At 36.7% G+C, this 19442-nt stretch overlaps 3 protein-coding genes across 3 annotated transcripts; 1 reads left to right on the top strand and 2 right to left on the bottom strand.

Annotated features, from left to right (window-relative positions):
• Positions 1-217: 217 nt before the first annotated feature.
• LOC145233652 (uncharacterized) lies at positions 218-3173 on the bottom strand. Its single transcript, XM_080098430.1, has 4 exons — positions 1789-3173; positions 1115-1269; positions 967-1042; positions 218-461 (listed from the first exon to the last, which is right to left on the bottom strand). The coding sequence occupies exons 1-4, from the start codon at positions 1847-1849 to the stop codon at positions 397-399; spliced, it is 357 nt and encodes a 118-aa protein (XP_079954556.1). The 5' UTR covers positions 1850-3173; the 3' UTR covers positions 218-396.
• A 3640-nt stretch (positions 3174-6813) lies between these two features.
• LOC145238349 (isoleucine--tRNA ligase, mitochondrial-like) lies at positions 6814-15390 on the bottom strand. Its single transcript, XM_080101495.1, has 16 exons — positions 15318-15390; positions 14795-15000; positions 14609-14734; positions 13849-14261; positions 13507-13653; positions 12986-13286; positions 12324-12523; positions 11919-12095; positions 11256-11480; positions 10815-11043; positions 9787-9912; positions 9549-9680; positions 9325-9425; positions 9069-9211; positions 8645-8844; positions 6814-8558 (listed from the first exon to the last, which is right to left on the bottom strand). Exons 2-16 carry the CDS (start codon positions 14981-14983, stop codon positions 8292-8294), a joined length of 2976 nt encoding a protein of 991 aa, XP_079957621.1. The 5' UTR covers positions 14984-15000; positions 15318-15390; the 3' UTR covers positions 6814-8291.
• Positions 15391-17157: 1767 nt separating this feature from the next.
• Positions 17158-18273, top strand: LOC145227563 (peptidyl-prolyl cis-trans isomerase FKBP2-like). The gene is made up of 4 exons (XM_080092424.1): positions 17158-17431; positions 17537-17652; positions 17814-17860; positions 17920-18273. Exons 1-4 carry the CDS (start codon positions 17282-17284, stop codon positions 18015-18017), a joined length of 411 nt encoding a protein of 136 aa, XP_079948550.1. The 5' UTR covers positions 17158-17281; the 3' UTR covers positions 18018-18273.
• The last annotated feature ends 1169 nt before the right edge of the window (positions 18274-19442 follow it).

The raw sequence follows: 19442 nt of genomic DNA, 5'->3' as shown, positions 1-19442 counted from the left end.
AGAATCAGGCCAGATTAGTTAATGTTGCAGCGTTTGTCACATGGTTGCCTGATGCTGATTTTGTGTATGTGTGGTGTTGTTTGTAAAGATTGTTCGGCTGCAATAAAAAGTCGTTGCTGCGCTTTGAAAGTCAGTTTTGGCTCATCGACTTGCCACTTGGACCAACTTTCGGAAAAAAACACTGAGCTTTACGTGATTTGGCGCGAACACAGGCAAAAAACAGCAAATATCGTTTATTACAAAAATATGATTCTACGCAAGTTAAAAGCACCCAAGCGACAAGGTACAGCTTCAAATGCAAAAACATACAGATTTCTAGCTTTTAGAACTTTAATGATAAATCTATGGCAAGTGGATTTGAAGAATTTATTTTATAGGTGAACTGTATCTGCTTCATTATCCAAAGGCCTTTAGGCTTTTGGTTTGGCAATTGTATCCAATCTTGCAGTACAGGCAAAGAACTAAAGTAGAAAGAAAAAAATGTTAAACAACATCAACTCCAAAACTAAATATACTTATTTTTAAACATTATTTACAGGTTTTATGTTTGTAAAAATCTTGTGGGATTTTTGTCCCCAACCAATTTGTGTCGGTCTAAAAGAGTTGAATGTAAATATCAAAAGCCTAACTTAAGTTGTGTGGGCCTATGAACAAATCAGTTTGGCAAATACCAACATGAACATTACAAACATTCGACAAAAAAGGACTAAAGCGTGGCATGAGGAAGGGTCAAAAACTTTTTGCAGAGAATTTTTCATGGTTAAAGTGCTATGACATGCACCCATATCTGTCAAGGCCGGCACTTGTTAAATTTAGCTTTTTGGACGGGTTCTTCATTTATATTTTATCCCGTTCCCTGTGGATCATAAATACATACGTTATTTAAAATTTAGTTGTTTAATTGATTCTTCCCTTCATTTGTTTAATTTATTGTTTACAAAAGCAATTGTTTATTTTTCAACTTACAAGGTTGTTCCGTTTTTGCACATGTAATATTCTGGTCGTTTACTCTGCACAATCCATCACAAATATACTTCAAAAACTGAAACAAAAAAATAATGAAATAAAGACCCCTACACTCTACTGATATATCACGTTATGTAACTATTCGTACAGTTTCAAAGGAAACTTTTACCACCGGTTTGGTAACCGGTGTCACGGCATTCGTTGTGGGTGTCACTGTTGTTGAGGTGCCAGTAGTCACGGATTCAGACAGGGTGTCAGCGCTTCCACGTGTCGTAGTTTGTTCGTGGCGTTCAACCACTGATCCTAAAATATGATAACATTTTTTTAAGGACTGAATTCACAATAACACAGTTGTGGAAATGTAAAATGCATTTGTTTCTGTTTAAATGTAAGTTATTTTTAGATGTGCAAAACTATGACATAGTAACCAAAACGAATGACTAAAACCACGTAAAAGCGTTTTTCAGATGTAGCCTATTAGCTTAAACTCAAATGGAGGTAAAGAGTCTTATCAGTTCAAACATAACGCTTTTAAGTACATGCTAAGAAAACAACAGCCCTATACGTATTTGAAGGTTAAAAATCAATCATACTTAGTTTTGCTGCGTCTTGTTTTAACCAAGAATAAAAATTAAACATAGCAGAACATTTATAGAGTTTGAAATATCGTTAGTTTAAAACATAGTTATACATGTAAGCAAAAACGATTTAATTCAATTTTCTCTCTAATTTTAAAGTTTAAACGTGATAATTTTCATCTTCTATGCAGTTTTAAACGGTTTGGTCAAAACATCACAACAATTCGATGTAAGTACAACTTACCCAAAGTTTCGTTGAACAATGCCAAAAAGGCCAATAAGATAATTGCAATGCCTAAATGCATGATTAGTTTTAAATTTCCGAATACTGAGTGTAACTGAACGCTTTCAATGTTTCTTCAGGGTCAGAACAAAGCGTTGCTTCATATACCACTCGCTGCCTTTTTCTTTTTCAGCTTTGAGAGAGAGAATTAATTGAGAATTTCTGACACTTGACTTCAATTAAGTGCTTCGCCATAGGACGAAAATTAAATTCTCAGACAAACACTTTAGGCGTGCCAGATAAGTAATGCACGCATACTACCTTATTTTTGTGACTGTGTCTAATGAAATGTTTAAACCATCAAAGTTACGACTCAAACATGCGATTTCTCCTTTGTTAAAAGAATGACTACGTTGGAAATTTGTCTGAATAATTGTGTTGCTGTGGAGAAAGCTTGTATATTATTCATAAATTTTATTTTGGTAAAATTAGAACCGTCCCATACTACAAATGACACATTGGAAAATGACAATGATTCGTTCAATGTTAATCACTGCTTTAATGTGGTATTTTTGGGTTTCAAAACATTGGAATCTTCGCTAAGGAAATCCTAGATTGAAAAAGTGTATTAAATAAAAAGTTACAAAACAAATCGTTATCCCGGTATCCGCATCAACGGTAAAGTTACATATGTAGCACGCTTAAGCACAAACCCAATTAAGGCATTGCTTCAAAAAAACCGGATTGAATATGAAATATGGGCGGATCTTTTGATTTCTAATTCTTAATTGCCACTCTTGATTAAGTTGCTTAATAAGCCACGTATAAATTGTTGCTTCCAAAACTTATCTTGACGAGCTTCCTTTTCGTAATGTGAATTAATTTGTCAATTACTTTAATCAGAAGATTCTTGAACGCAGAGATTTTTGGAAAATTGTAAATTAAGATAAAACTGGTAAAATTGGTTTGAAGTTGTGAAAATTAACAAAAAGGGCAAGCAATTAATTTATGCTGAATTATTGACGACCCTATATTCTGCAAGAGACAAATTCACAACAACAAATTTAGTTATTAGTTGGTAGCCTATAGGAATTTTACCAGCACAAATAAAACGATTGCATGGGTCTCCACCTTCTGGTTTACCAATTATGTCGCACCCTTTTAACTGTCAAATCGTCTCACTTCAGGACTGGTTTAAACCATAACCGTTCGGTTACCACTTTAATCATGTTTCAAAGCGCATTTTTTCCTCACAAAATCTCAAACAGGTATTGTTACTAATTATGACATTCCTAACAAAGTTTTTGCACAAGTTGTGCCAGTTACCTTAAGCGATCAACAAATAGGTTTTATGTATGAATGCCCGAGGCTAAAATTACGCACATAAATGACGTCAGTTTGATCATCAGTGCCAAGTTCGATTTCTGCTAACTGCCAGTCCGTTCGAACTTATAAGGTCATGTTTTGGTTCAAGGCGTGATTGTTACGTCACACAGTCTATCGTGACAAACCCTAGATTTAGTGACCAATCCTTCATCATTTGCAGTGAGATCACCAACTGAATGGTGAATCAATGACACATAAACTCAAAAACTGGCTGCGAAGAAGTGCTGTTTAGGAGGAGCAGTCAATTTAAACTCCGTTTCGTCATTAAATGTTTTCTTAGATACGCTTCGGGCAATTTCGCAATTATACTATTACAATAACAGTACCCAGACAATAATTAAGGGTAAAACATTCCTAGACGAGTAAATGTGTTAAATAGAATTCCGCGAGGCAATATTAAGCATCAAATAATCGCAGGAACTCTTTACATTATGCAGGTTTGAAGTTATTTCCATGCTACAAAAGTAGCGCAAAATTTATTCGAAACAAAGAACTTGAACACGCAAATATGAAGTGCCTCTTAACCCGAGTTGTAAGTTTGGGCGGAATTTTCGGGCCAGGTTTAGGTTGAAGATAGAAATAAAGTCGCATCAAACTTCGTAAGTTTCGTTTTGTCACGATCGAATGTGCGAAAGGGCACTTAATGAGTTGTTGTGCTGTTGGGCCATGAATTATGTTTTTTTTGCAAGCCTTTTAGTTTAACTGGTTCATTGGGTATAATCTGCACTTTCTGATTTAATTGTTCGCTTTTATGGGCATCAAATATAGCCCCGTATGTTGCAGTAAACGAATTTGGCCGCTCAAATTTGTTACGTTTTCATTCTCTGTAAGTTTATGTAGGCCTAAACCAGGGGTGGGCAACCTTTGTTGTTGTAGGACCAATCATAAATGTTAAAATTGGATCGCGGGCCGCACATGTGCATAACACAAAGTGATTTTGCTTTGTTTCTTGCCAAATATGCTTAACTACAAGTATAATTCGTATTTGATTCTAGTCACATTTTGCCAGATCGCAGAAAACTAGCATCAGGCGCATTAATCGCCCCGCAGGTTGCCCACCCCTGATGTAAACCATTTTTATGAGTGCTATTCAACCTTTTAGGTGTTATAGAACTCTTAGGCCAATAAAAGTAAACAAATTCTACCAAGAAAACGTCTTGTCAATTGATGGCGTTAATAACGTAACACATGTTTGCCGCTAATTTTAAATATAAGGCGATCTAATTAATTGAAAGAGCCAATATATACTAAAAAATATTACCCTTGTAATGAATAACTTACAGATTAAGTGGAAATTCCTCCGCCTAAATTATGAAATTTCTCCCCCGATTGGGAACCCCTGCCCTAAGGTATGTTGACAAATTTTGCGGAACTTCAATCAACAACATATTTAGCACCAACTGTTATCAGAGCAAAAACAAAAATAAACCTGCCTTCGTACAATACACAGTGGCCTAGGCCTACTGTTGTGAATTGCCTTGCTGGTTGTTTCTCTCTCTCGCAGTTTAGTACGAGCGTGGCGGTGTTGGGGATTTAGGCAGGGCCTAAAAAGGTTTGCGTTCTGCTGGTATAAAGACGAAAATCTTGTTGTTCGAATTCAGAAACATTTTGAATATATGTTACAGGTAGAAGAGCTCTGCGCTGCGTTATATTACCAACTTAGTGATGCACCGAAGTTTCGGTTGGCCGAAACATTTCGGCCGAATCCGTTGTTTTCCAATGTTTCAGTTTCCGCCCGAACTTTTTTGAAAATTCGGCCGAAACCGAACTTTTTTATTGCATGGAATTAAGGCCCTAAATTTCATTTTCGTCCATACGAAACATGATAAATTATCTATTTGTTGTATCAATAAAATACGAGCCACGTTCTCTGCAAAATATTTGATGTTTAGAAAAGCTCACGTATTGTGAAAGCTATTTTGATTTGTCATAATTCACTTCACTCGCATCAACAACACAAGGTTCAGTTGAAAACATCCATTGAAACATAGATTTTAGGTTCGGCTTGATTCGGCCGAAACTATTCGGCCTCATGGCCGAACATTCGGTTTCGGCCCGAACCTTTTTAGCCGGGTTCGGTGCATCACTATTACCAACCATCAGGCTGCATAAACTAAAAAATTATGGAACGTAACAATTGTTTTAAACGTCATAATCGAAAAGACAATTGGTATTCCACTGGGTGACCGCAATTGCCTGCTTGCTATGTATGTTGCAATTGTTTCGTAACTTCATACCTTCTGGTGCGTTCTTGCTGCTAAGAGGCGTAGTGTAAATGTAACAACATTTCAGGGCAAGGAATTTCATTTGAATACTTGGGTAATCAGTAGCAACTGGTAAGCAACAAATTGCTGAGTTCTTCAACTGATTTGACTTAAGCGGCCACATTTGCATTGTACTGGAGTTTGGCTTTAACTTTAATGTGTTTTATTTCCAAACTAAATTTGGGGAATATTTAATTGTCGTGTGGAACTGGTTCGGCCTTTCAAGTACGATATAAATACGAAACCCGCTATGGCAAAACAGTTGGTAAGTTGATTGTTGTGTTTTGTGCAAGTTATAATGTTATGGCCTAGTCTAGTCCTTGTGCAGAAGCCGGGATGGAAAGAAATCTCCCCGAACCAAGAAACCGATTTGTCTTGGCACTGGTGCCCTCATTTTTTCAAAAAACTGGCCATGCAAAGCTCAACACGGGGTTACTTTTTCAAGTCTTAAAAAACGTTTTAACTACCAAAACCCAGCCACAAAGGCGTAATCTCCAAAAAAGTGATGTTGTTCTAGTGACATTAAATAGCCAAGCAAAACGTATCGCAGTGTGTTAAGGTCCCGTGGAAATTATACACTATCACGACCAAAGCATTGACTAGCCAAAAACAAAAAATACGACGTATAACAGTCGCTAATCCGAAAGCTTTAAGAGGAGCAACGCTAGTGACATTGGGCCCATCCTTACTCGTTCGGGTCTTTGAGAGAAACATAATCACCAGGCATATACCCAAGATACAGATGTCCACAAATAACTCCCTATGGATAAACAACATCCATACTTACAAACATTTGTCAACAAAAATTTGACACAAATGTCACACCGACTTTATACGTACGTTGTCGTATGTCGAAGTACGTACAAACCGAAATGGTTTCAGACCTTTCTGATTGAATGGACCTGGAGCACGTAAATTCTTCGCTTTGCAGCGAAGGAAACCAATAACCCTCACACCCCAACAAAGTTAGCTATTGGGATTTAACTAGCCAAAGCCACAAGAGGTTGGTTTTAAAAGGAGAAGTTGTTCCATTGACAGCAATACCGTTACCGAGTGAACCGTGTATGAGGCCACGTGGTAATTATACGCTGCCACATCCAAAACAAGTTACCAAATTAAAATCAGAAATACAATGCATTCCAAAATACCCTGTACATAGGTGCCGAGTTATGCAAAAATGCGAGGTGGCGGACGTAAATTAGTGACGTCACTAATGCGTGCAACCACACGAGCCCCAACTCAAAGCACAATACACTTTTAATAGAATGCAACGTTCGTCAAATTCTTCAAAATTTTTTTACATTTTTTTAAACTAATGTTGAAAAAAGAAACACTTTGCTTTAACGTTATTATTGGTTTAGCAACGTTTATGAAATGTTTCGTCAAGTTGTTGCTCTTGTATCACCTAAAATAACCATTTATTACAGTACAATCCAATTGTACACAATACTGGACATACATTTACTGCCAACAATTGTGTGTTTGACGTCATAAACAAAACAAAAACAGGTTGCAGTTTCGACACGTTTCGTTGCTTTTATGCCAGCATCATTCCCAAATTTCTTCAGATTTTACGATGTTTCCTACTATCCCGCTACAAACAAATCAAAATATCCACGGTGGCCGCCAACGTGCTTTACAAACCCAAGGTGGCGGCGCCACCCCGCCACCGCCCACTCGGCGCCTATGACCCCGTACACAATCAATCGACAGTCACTATAGCTGTTCCGGAAGCGTTAGGAGGAGCAACCCTGATGCACGTACAGTAACCAAACTGACGGAGAAGCAAAAAGTAGAGGTCAAGAGACAACTTTGTCGCACTCTGATTTCGTCAGACATGAATGCAACTGAAGTGAGAAATTCCAGCACACAAACTTCGCCATCAAAACCATCCAGACGCAAGTTAATCGCACAAAAACTACAGAGGTTTTTGTGTTTGCTTGGACACCCACTTGGAAAGTCCTTCCACGACGTCGAAAATATATTAATTAAATGATCGAGGTAAAACACAAGAAATTGGTGACGAAACCTGGAATGAAAATACAGAAATAGATCAAGAGGCCTTTGTAATTACAATGGCAGTGAAAACTGAAAATGTTTGGAAGCAAACCAAAACAGAAAGAGGAAAGTTTGCAACCAATTGGTGCAATACACAGGTGACTGCATATCGCACACGTCAGGCAGAAGAAAGCAAAATAATGGGTTTTTTTCATGCAAAACAAACTTTTGCGGCCCAGGGAAGGTTCCTTATCAAGTCAGTCATTGGAACTTGCTTTGGAACAAAATCCTGCCTTCATATTGTATATTGCATAAAATTTCAGAGAGCAGAAAGTTTGAAACGTAAGAAACGAAGACTGTATCAATTGTTATAGTAAACAGATTTTATGGGCATTGGTCGTCAGAGGCTGCTTTTGCGGGTGAAAAGCTCTGACGCATGTCAACTACATTCAACAACATATATAATACAATTTCCAAACTGGAAAAAGCCGAAAGCTTTGCAGAGCGGTTCAAGGCAAAAGTCATTTTGTGGACCGGTTTTTACGGAAATAATCGGGAGCATGCAACCCTTTCGGTCCACATAACGCTTAATGGGTGAAATAAGAAGTTCCACTTACATTAGACTAGATATAAGAGGCACAAAGTACCTGAGAGTGTATAAAAGTGGCCAAATATTTCCTATAAAGGCCAACAGACACAAAAAACTAACTGACAATATGATACTCACATTATGCCCAGTCAGCATAGTTAAGTGTTTTAAGCGACCTTTTAACAACTCACTCACGGACCGCGAAACGATGTTGCCGACCTTCACTGAAACTATATACGAATAAAATACTATGCACGAAAATGACAAAAAACATCATTTTTATGACGTTAAGTTTCCCAGTTACAGGTTAAAACATTTGTACATCTGTCACACAACTGTCCACTACGTGGCGCAGTTTTTCTGCGACACCTCGGACATTTGTGACGCGATGACTGCTGAGCTACGATGTAACAATCGCTGTCGTCGATTTTAACCGGCAATCGACAAACTTCTTCCGTTGACAGTGATGTAACACTTGAGGCAAGCGTGCAATGTGATGTCATAATAATTTCACAAAGGTCGGACGAACTGCTGGTTTCGGTGTCTTGTAGTAACTGTTAAGAACACAAACGTTTCATTTCATTACTTCAGATTTTTACCTTATAAAAAAGCCAGAAATGTGGACCAATGTTTGCTTTACCCGGAGCTGGTTCATGACGTCATCTTTAGGGGCAACAATCGTTACGTCATATAGCGTCGGTTGTTTTCCCTGAAGAAATGTGTTCAAAATATCTCGAAATTTGTGGGCCGTGTCCACGGCGGATATAACACCAGCATGGTAACTTGCTTTGCTGACGTCATCACGAAACCAGCCACTCAGAAACAATGGCGTTTCGTCATCTGTTGAAAGCATGAGCTCAGAAAATGGATTAGACAATGTATTTTATCGTCTAACAATTTATAAACAAAGATTATTTTTAGGTTTAAAATGTGCAGAATGCCCTTGTTGAAGTGGCACTATTGAAGCTGTTTTTGACGTAAAATCATATGTAACGAATGACAGCCTTGTGCCATAATCTGTAGAGGTAGAGTAACAACAAACTCGAAATATAATATATTGAAACCTCTGCATGGGTGATGGACCATGGCTTCTTCCGCTAAATGGGGCAAGATAGGTGCCACTGATTTGAGTAAAACTTCAAGAATCAAAAACAAAACGGATTGACAGGATTTTCTCAAATCTCCACGTTGTTCTTCACAGTACAAACTAAATGCGAAATAAAAAACTACAACTCCGAGCAAATTTTTAACAAAGCCTTTGTTACAAAGAAACAGTGACAAAGGGTAGAACAAAAGTGTGTGATTCCTGGTTTTACTAACCGGTCTTTTACACAGCTAAAGTAGCTGCTGAGCTGAGTGATATAGGTTAAAGTGAGCAAGGCCACTCTAGAGTAACTGTAGCTCTCATAGGCACGGGTGATCTGCAAATGTAAAACAGAGTAGCTAGATAACAGACAAATAAAAGCGACTCCTACGACTAGAGGAAACCACACAACGACCTAGCAGCAATTTCAACCGATTCATTTTTTTCAAATCTAACGTACCTCTGACGTGTAATTATGTAAGCGATGTCGTTGATGCTGATCAACAGCACACAGTGGCGGTTTGGCAAAGTCAACAGCGTGAGGGTCAAAGTGGTTAAGATTGGAAAGCAAATAGCGAATGCAATTTCGAATCTAAAAAAACACCATTGTTGCAAACATGATCTAAGGTTTACAATACAACGCTGGTTAAGGAACTAGTTTTCATCATAACAATCGTTTGTATAACACGACAATTTACCTTTAGAACTGAGTCACTTGATTTTGTAATTATACTTTTACTAATTTGAACTTCTTGGTGCACATTCGCCGATGCCACCCACCATCGAAGTGTGTCAGCTCCAAAGCTTGGATCTTTGTTTTTATCCTAAACATAAAACATTATCGAGTTGTATGGTGAAACACTGTTGCTTTGAAGACTTTAATTGCTTTAAAGTTTCTCCGATCTAAAAGCAACTTCGACTCCCCAGACCTATTTAACACTCAGTGATAAAGATGAAATTTCTGCAGAATTATTTGTGGTTTCGTACGATAATAATCCTGCTGTCGAACTTAACCAGAATAGATTTCAAGACAGTCCACGTAGCGTCGCCTAGAAAATGTTCTTAAGCAAAACATGATAGAAAAAAGAAAATTTACAACAAAAACGGAAAACGAGGATCAACCGTATTAGCCCGCTGCACAGGCAGCTACATATTCGAAACATCGAAAAAATCCATCACCACGGAAGAAACGTAATAAACGACTTTATGTCAATCAGTAGAACTTCCCCCTAACAATCCGAATGATGTTTTACACTACAGAAAAGCCAAAACGTAAGAAACGAAAGGCATTTCTGTATTAATCGCTGCGTACAGTAAACAAATTTAAAGGACATCAGAAGCCAGAAGCTGATTTAGCCAGCACCGATGTATGCCCAGGCTAAAAATTACTACGTTAACAACCGTTTTCGTTTCAAAGTATTCGTGTTCCTTGATGATGTGCTGTATCCTGATTGGATTCGGAATTTTCGTTACAGTTTGAGTAAGTCTCGAATGCAAGTGTGCGAAGTGTTTAGATTAGTTTAGATGCATTCTATTTTAATCATTTGCGACAGTTAATTTAAGTGTAATTTCCAAAACAGATCTTTAAAGTGCGCTCTACTTTATCTCGCTGTATAACGTCGCAACATTGCACAGCTGTCTCCGGCAAGGTGAATATTTTAGTGCAGGTGGGTTTATATGATTATTTCGCTTCATGGACTTTAAAAACACTTTAATTTAAACCCACCTTTCCTCCATCAATTATCATCATAGGGTCAACTACATTTCCAAGTGATTTTGACATTTTCTGTCCCGAAGCAGACACTGTGAATCCATGAACCATGATGTTTTTATATGGGGCACAACCTTGTAATCCCACACTGGTAAGAAGGGATGAATAGAACCAACCACCAAACTGGTCCTTGCCTTCCAGATAAAAATCAGCCACTTGCTTCTCACCATCTAACTTATGTTCACTGTGTTAGTATGATATTTTGGATTAAATAATGAAAATTGGCCTAACATTGGATTGTTTACAAATTACAATCATGGACTTAATCTGGTATTCAAATTCTGTATTACTTGTTTGGGTGTCTCGGAGGATATGAGATTTTTAAAACTTTTAAGTGTGATTTTTAGGTAACGAACAACTTATTGGCGATTTAAAGTTAGAATGAAGTTCACTTACCCAAGCACTGCAGCCCAAGAAACTCCACTGTCAAACCAAATATCAAGAATGTCATTTCCACGCTTATAATCTTCAGTGATTCCCTTTGCTCCAGATTTTTCAATTACTGATTGTGGAAGAAGCTGTTCCATTGACATATCCCACCACACATCTGACCCATGCTTTTTTACCATAGAAATTAAATGACCAAATGTTTGATCAGTCAGAAGGACCTCACCAGATTCTCTATCCATTTGAATTCAAAATGTATATTAAAACCATTAAAAAAATGTGAAATAGCAATGAAATGCCCAGTGTATAACAGGTCTTTGTACATTTTTACAAATGCAATTTCGCCTATCAAAGCTTTTTCATTAGTATGTAGAGGCTTCAATGGTGTCAACCAATGAAACAAACCTAACAAAGAATGCACAGTGTTGATTTTGTTTAATGCAAAGGAGTACAGTTAGAAATAGTTACAAAGTTGTTTTTCTTTGTAAGGGGTTTAACCAACCTAACCTTCTTATCATATAGGATTACATGTTTGTCAAACTGGTAGGTGATACAACTGCATAAGTTTCCATTAACACTTTGTACTATTTTTTAAATTTGTCTTTTAAATGGTGGCCAACATGTAAAATAGGCACAAAAGTGAAGGTACAATAAACATGCCGTCTTGCATACTTTTGATAGAACACTGGAATTGGAAGACCCCAGACCCTTTGGCGGGAAATGCACCAATATGGACGTTGCTTCAGTTGTTGCTTCATTGTTGCTTTGCCAATAGATGGATGAAATTTGACTTCATTTAAGGCTTGTTGTGATTTTTTCCACAGTGAACTTGTGTCAATAAACCACTGTCTGTAAAGTATAGATGTATTGATACGAATCTGAACTGTGTAAGTTTCATCCAAATCCAACAAATATTTTATGGTAAAACGAGTTGGACAACATTCGGAAAAAAGAAAAAAAAAACAAATCAAGTAAAAGAGTTGTTTGAATTAAAACTTAACTCTGTAAAAGCTCAAAAAATAAATAGTGCTACTGTGGCTGTAATACTTCCTAGTAAAATAGGTCTGTTTGTGTTACCTGCTAGTTTTGACAAATATTGGCTTCTTTGTTCGCCAGTCATAAGGATAACTGTGAGTGTATTTATGTTCATGAAAAAGAGTCAAATTTTCTTTTAGTTTGTCTATGACTGCATCATTTCCACCTGTAAACACAAACTTGCCATGGAGATCATATCCAGCATCAGCAGTGAAACATCCATTGTCATCAACATCACTTTTCTAAACATTAAAACCATGAAATTGTTGTTTACCTTAACTAAATTTAAAAAATAGATATGACTGCCAATATTCTACACTTTTTTCCAGGTTAGTTCTGTATTTCCAGCAATGAATTCAAAAAATACAGTTCATACAACAAAGGCCTAAATTTCTGATTTTTTTTTAATAAACCAGATTATTTCACCCATTACAATAAACTTGTTTGAAGTTTTTGTACATAAAAACAATCTTTATAAAAAACAACCATATCCAGTGGTGGGATTCAGTCGGTTCAACCAGTTCTATAGAACTGTCTCATAAAATTTTCTGGTTACTGTCAATGGACTTTTTGTGACAGAACCAGTTGAAAAATATGACTTTTGTAATAGAACCAGCTAACAAAAAAAATTAAATCGCACCACTGGCTTTATCACATAAAGTGATTACAGGATGGTTGAGTTGAGTTGAGTTTATTCAACCTACTGAATATAAGCTGTGATTTTGCGCCACCATAAAGTCATCCACTCCATGTGCAGGAGATGTGTGCACAATTCCTGTTCCAGTGTCAGTTGTCACATGAGATGCAGGAATCATTTTTGTTGTACGTTCGATATCCATAGGGTGAACACAAGTCACGCCATTTAACAATTTGCCTTCAAATGTCTTTATAATGTCAAAAGAACATCCAGTATGCTTTGTAACATTTTCAAGGCATTGGTGTGCAATCAAATACATTGGCGCTGTGTCATTCTGACTGGATGATGAAGATTTTACCAAGCAGTATCTAAACATTGTACAAGTATATGTTACATTGCCAAGAAAGGATTCATACCTATAGTTTTGTTTTGGTGTTAAATAACAAGTCCACAATGCACTATACTGCAAAAACATATTCACTAATACCTGCAGATAGCTACACTGGAAACCTGTGAATATAAAGCAACTCTGAACTCACATAAGACAAATTACATTACCGATTTTGCACAATTATTGCTCAAACTTACTGTGAATTTGATGAAAAACACAAGGCCTGGTTTGATGGAATAGTCCAGGGCTGTGTTGTCCACGACAAAGCATATACATTGGTAGTGTCAATAAAATCAGGCAATATTTCGTGGGGATTACAAACTTTGAATCCAACATAAACAGACCTTAAAAATATTTACTACATTATAAATATTAGGGTAAGTTATCTTATTTCCCAATAAAACACATAGATGATTTAAAAGACCTAAATATTTATTTACAAACATATTTCTACTAATAAATAAATAATGTGAGGCTCATTTAAAACACTTTCAAACAAATATTTAAATCAATGAATGTGAAAAATTTCTTAAACTTACCTACTAACATGATTGTCCTTATATTCCAACTCAGCTTCGGCCAAAGCTGTTTTACTACTCGGAGACCAAAACACAGGTTTAAGGTCCCGATACACCAAACGTTTTTGATACAATTTGTAAAATGCTGAAAGTTCTGAAGCTTCATACTGTTTATTAAATGTAAAATAACAATTGGAAGGATTGGACCAATCAGCCATAATTCCCCACCTTCTGAAGGCATTCATTTGGGATGCGATTGCTGTTTTAGAAAATTGGCTGGCAGTTTTTCTAATCTTTGATGGAGTCATCTCTTTATAATCATTTGTTTTTATTGCTTTTATCTCAATAGGTAGCCCATGACAGTCCCAACCAGGTTTGAAGTCGACTTTGTGATTGGTCAAAAGTTTGTATCGGTTTGTGATGTCTTTTAGGATCTAAAAATAATACCTTAAAAACTTTGAGTCGTAACAGAAACTATATGTACATTTTTAGATTTCCTTCTGTCCTTGAGACAGTCACTCTGAGTATCAACATTCTGAGTGGAAAGAACAATACATATTTATGCAAGCCACACAAGCTTTTGCCAGTTACAATCAGCAATAACAAAACATTTGCCAACAAAATATTTTGTTAAAAACATACAACAAAATCGAAGTGTTGGGAAATAAAATCACATAAATATGTATTCACATAAGACTTAGTTCATACTCTATACGTATAAAATAACATGGCATATGCGAGCAAGTGAAAGGAACTGTAAAATATATAAAAACACACAAACCTTGTTAAGTGCATGGCCTACATGTACATCTCCATTTGCATATGGTGGACCATCATGCATCACAAATGAAGGTTGATCTCTATTTTTGTTCCATTGTTGAGCATAAAGATTTTCAAATCCACAAGACTACAAAGCACATGTAAAAAATCAACCATATATGCAGTACAACTAGCCAAAACAACTCACAATTTGTATATTTTTTTCATGATCACTGATTGATTCCTGTACAATTTTTTGTGGAAACTTGGTTTGTGGCAATGCAACAGTAGTAGAATAATTCCAGCGAACAGATTGACATGACAATGGTAAAAAGAAAAGATTTCGTTTGCCAATGTTTTTCCATACTTTCCTTATCCTGTAACAGTTGCATGTCATGCTGAAAACAAGGTCACCTAAACAACAATGTTTTTCAACAAAGATCTTAAAGTCCAGTGGCATCAAACTTTTAAAAGAGGTAGTAATGTGGGGCTATGTTGGTGGAACCAGTCAAGTTGGGATCTATAGCTAACCACCCTAGTCATGGAAAGAGGTTGAAGTTACCAAATAAAGTGACGATAATTGAAGACTTGTACTACCTCTAAAGTGGCTTTCAGTCTTTCAACTATTTTGCCCCACCCTAAAAAACGAGACTGCATAGGCATGTGGTGACAAATAAAATATATTAAGCATTTTACTTGATGTGGTATTTCTACGATGTATTACATTTTACCGCCAATCGTAATTTAATTGAAGACACTTGACCGCAACCACAAGATGGAATACCAATGCGCTTCTTGACTAGGGGATTTCCCTTGTTAAGAATGATTTGATCCACAGCAATACAGTACACTAATTCAACCACCCCTGTCTCGATGATGACTTGTCGAGGGCGGCTACAGTGTAAACTATAATGATCATTACAAATTGTTTGGTAGATCTGTTCTTTACTTCGCAATAACAGCTGACTGATTAACAGCCGCACAGAGTGTCTTTTCTTTCTTTGAATTCTTGAGTAAACGTTTCGTTTCAAAATGTTAAAAAGCGAACGATTAAATAAGCTTCCACATTCCCAAAAGGAAGAAAAATAGAAGAAAATAGACTAATAGAAGACTCACGACAAAGTTGAAAACAAGCTATTTATAGTGGAGCAAAATTTATGGTTTTACAGTGAAACTTTTAAGTTATAGAATTTATTTCATAGCAAAAGTGCAATATTATAAAGTCATAGCGCCCTCTAACCGAGCTGCTATATGCTTTTTCTCAGGTACGAGCGGCTATGTTCTACTTGCAACTCAATGCGGAGCGGAAGCGACAGAAATAGCAACGGTAACATGCGTCATGAAGAACGAACACTTGTTTACCTCCAGAACATTCTAGAAGCACAAAATGACTCAAAGTTTCTTAGGCTTTGAACGATGCGGCAATGTTATCTTAGAAAGCTTATTGTGACGAGTTAAACACATTTCCTGTTGTTGTATGAAACGCTCTTGTACACGAATATGGAAACTTTAATGTAAACTTTGTACGCAATAATAACATGACCGCTACACACGCGTTGTTTTAATGTCTATATTTCTATCGAACAGTTTCGCTGGAAGCTTGATTTTAAATAGGCCGTACATCTAGTGTCGTGATTCAAATGTTCAAAAGTCTTGCACTGTGAAGTTGTTGTAAGGATGGCAGTACGGTATTTTACAATGATTTGTACTTAAGTGCTGAGTGATGGTGTCTAAACAAGCTAGGCTACTTCACTACCTGCCCGTTTGCACAGTAGAGGGTTTATATATTTTCTACGATATGCTCGTGCAGCGACAATGACTGCATAATTTTACCCAACGTATGTTTTTTAATTGAATGTAAAATGGAGTGTCTGATGTAATGTGTATTTGTCACATGCAATTAAAACTACAGTTTTCAGGCGGGTACCCGGCACGGGAGCTCGTGTACAAGTTCACATTTCGACATAAGCAGCTATAAATACAAGTTTTAGTGATTTCGAAGCATTTATGTGATTATAACTATCTAAAAATGACCATTCAGTTTGCGCACCAGTACCGTGGGCCTGTGGCACGCTGTTATGCTTTGGTAAGGGAGGGTAGCCTACCATCGTACCGTAGGCCTACCTTGATGCTTGATAACTGTTTTCGTAAAAAGGACAATGTCGCAGTGACACAACATACATTTGGTCCGTACGATTTTGGTGTCTTTCTTTACCAATATGTGCACTTGTGATTCAACTTGCCTTTGCGCTGTCAAAAATGGATCGGTTAATATCAACGGAATGATATTTAACCAGCTCGTTAGGAAGCACCTTTACGATTCAACAATTGAACTATGTCGGGAATGTCCCTAACTGGAAACTTTTTTAATCCGCCCTGATAAGGTACCCGTTATGTGATAAGTGATCAACTAATTTCAAATTTGTCACAACTATTTAACAGGTCTATTGCATGTTTTGTTTTTAAATGTTGCTACTTATAATCCCGTTGATTTTTTTGTGTACAAATTTAATCTTTCCAAAGATAATAATCCCAACGACGCGGATAAGTGCCGGTATAATGTGGCATTGACGTGTGACGAAGAGATAGGCTGTCCGTACATTCAGATTGAAATCAAAACGTCACCAGTTAAGACTTCAGTATAGCCGAAAAACTGACGAACAGTGGTGGGTTTTGGATTTGTTTGCGAATAGACATGAATTCGTTAATGATTTTGGCGTTTGCCGTTTTATTTACTTTTGTGACTTGTGAAGACAAATTACAAATCGGCGTAAAAAAGAGGATTCCAAAAGAAGATTGTAAGATCATGACCAAGAAGGGAGACATGGTGGAAATGCATTATACAGTAAGTGTTGCGTTATGCCATAATTTACTTGTGATTTTCATTGATGTATACAGAGATTCTCAAAAGAAAATGTTAGTTGTTTTGACCAAAATCATATCAATTTAGGGCACTTTGAAATCTGATGGCTCAAAATTTGACAGCAGTCTTGACAGAAATGATCCTTTCAAATTTACACTTGGAACAGGTCAAGTTATCAAAGGATGGGACCAGGGTCTTTTAAAGTATGAGCCAAGTCTGGTATTTTGTGTTGAAAAAAATTTTGGTATTTTATCAAATCTAGTGCTGCTAAACTGCACCATTTTCATTCTGCTTTTGTTGTTACTATTGACATGATTTGTTTACAAATGTTATTATTTGTTACAACTATTTGTTTTGTTCATAGCATGTGCATTGGTGAGAAGAGAAAACTGGTCATTCCTCCACATTTGGGTATGTATGATACTAAATGTCACATTGATGAGATATAGCAAATATTTTGTTGTTGAAAGGTTATGGTGATCGTGGTGCACCCCCAAAAATTCCAGCAGGAGCAACCTTGGTTTTTGAAGTTGAACTACTAAAGATTGACCGAAAAGAAGAACTTTAGGCTTCATTACAATTCAATTTATCAGTGCATCAACATCGAATGTTCCCTGCAACTAAATGAAGCACCAACATAATTAACTTAAGTTGCCTATTGTTTGAACCACATATGTATTATGCAAGATTTTTTCATTCCACAAGTTTATTAACATCTTTGCAGTATGAAATGTCAACTACTGTTTTGTATTGCATGATAAAAGTATGAGTATACTTTTATAAATCTTGATGTTTAGGATCAATAAATAAATTTGTCGCTCTGGCAGGATTAGATTAATAAATTACTCAGGTTTTACCATGAAACAATGGCAAGTAAGTTTTCAAATCCCAACTTTACATGTACTGCCCGCAGTCTAAATTTAAGGCCATTTAGTTAAAAAAAACTAATAAAATCGGACCTAAGCTAAATGAGTAAACTAAAACATAAGTTGATGTTGACTGGAAGGGTGGCTTCGCACATTTCGCTACTGCATACCTTTGGATCTATATTATGTTACTAGATACTCCCTTTACTATTTTTATGTTGGGTCCTACATTACTGAAGACAAACTAAGGTTATAAAATCCCAGTTTTATTCAATTCTGACATTGTTAAAAAAATCGCCCATTTTAGGAGGCTGATGGGTGGGTTTCTACACCCAAACTAATCAAATACCAAACAACAATAACTCAATCAACAGTCCTGTAAAACTTTGTCCCAATCTACTAGAGGTATTTTGAGCAGCAACCCTGAGGACAGGGGTGTCCAAACTTTATTAATCGGGGCCAATTTTTATCAGCTAAAATTCCAATTTTTATCGTTCGCTACTAACAAATGCCATAGAACAGTGGTTTCCAACTTAATTGGACGCGATCCAAATACATCCCAAAATTTTGTTTGTGGTTTCTTGCGACCCATGGAGCATTGCATTCTTACTATTCTGGTCGTACTTTTGTCTTCAAATCAAGAAAGCTTTCGAAAATCACTCCACCAGTTTGGAAAATCCAACAAATATCGTTTGTTTTTCGACCAAACATTTCCATTTAGCCCGAACTTTAGAGGTGGTTCAAAGCATTATCAGCCAGACAACGCTCTAACTTCTGACGTCACAAACAGAACTATAACCATTATCACGCCAAGTAAAGATATCAGGCCGCGAGACTTATAGGTTGGGAACACTGCACTAGAATAATCAACACTGGTACAAAACAGCTAATACGCTTTAACAGACATTTTAACCCAGTGTTTAACAAGTAGCATTTTTACGACATTAGACAGAATTTTTTTTACTGCTACTTTCAGTTTTACCAATCAACGTGAGTAGTGATATTGTGATTTGGATTTCATCACAAATTCCAGGTCGGGCTTAAAAAAGGGCAGTGGTTAAGATGCGTAAAACGTCACTTAGGTGGTTGTTGCCACTTATTATTGATCCTAATAGACAGGGTTATGG

Source organism: Phallusia mammillata, chromosome 1, assembly GCF_965637545.1.
Source record: "Phallusia mammillata chromosome 1, kaPhaMamm4.hap1.1, whole genome shotgun sequence".
In the NCBI taxonomy this organism is placed as follows: Eukaryota; Metazoa; Chordata; class Ascidiacea; order Phlebobranchia; family Ascidiidae; genus Phallusia; species Phallusia mammillata.
Note: the sequence above shows the minus strand (reverse complement) of the source record. Positions and strands in the feature narration are given on the sequence as shown.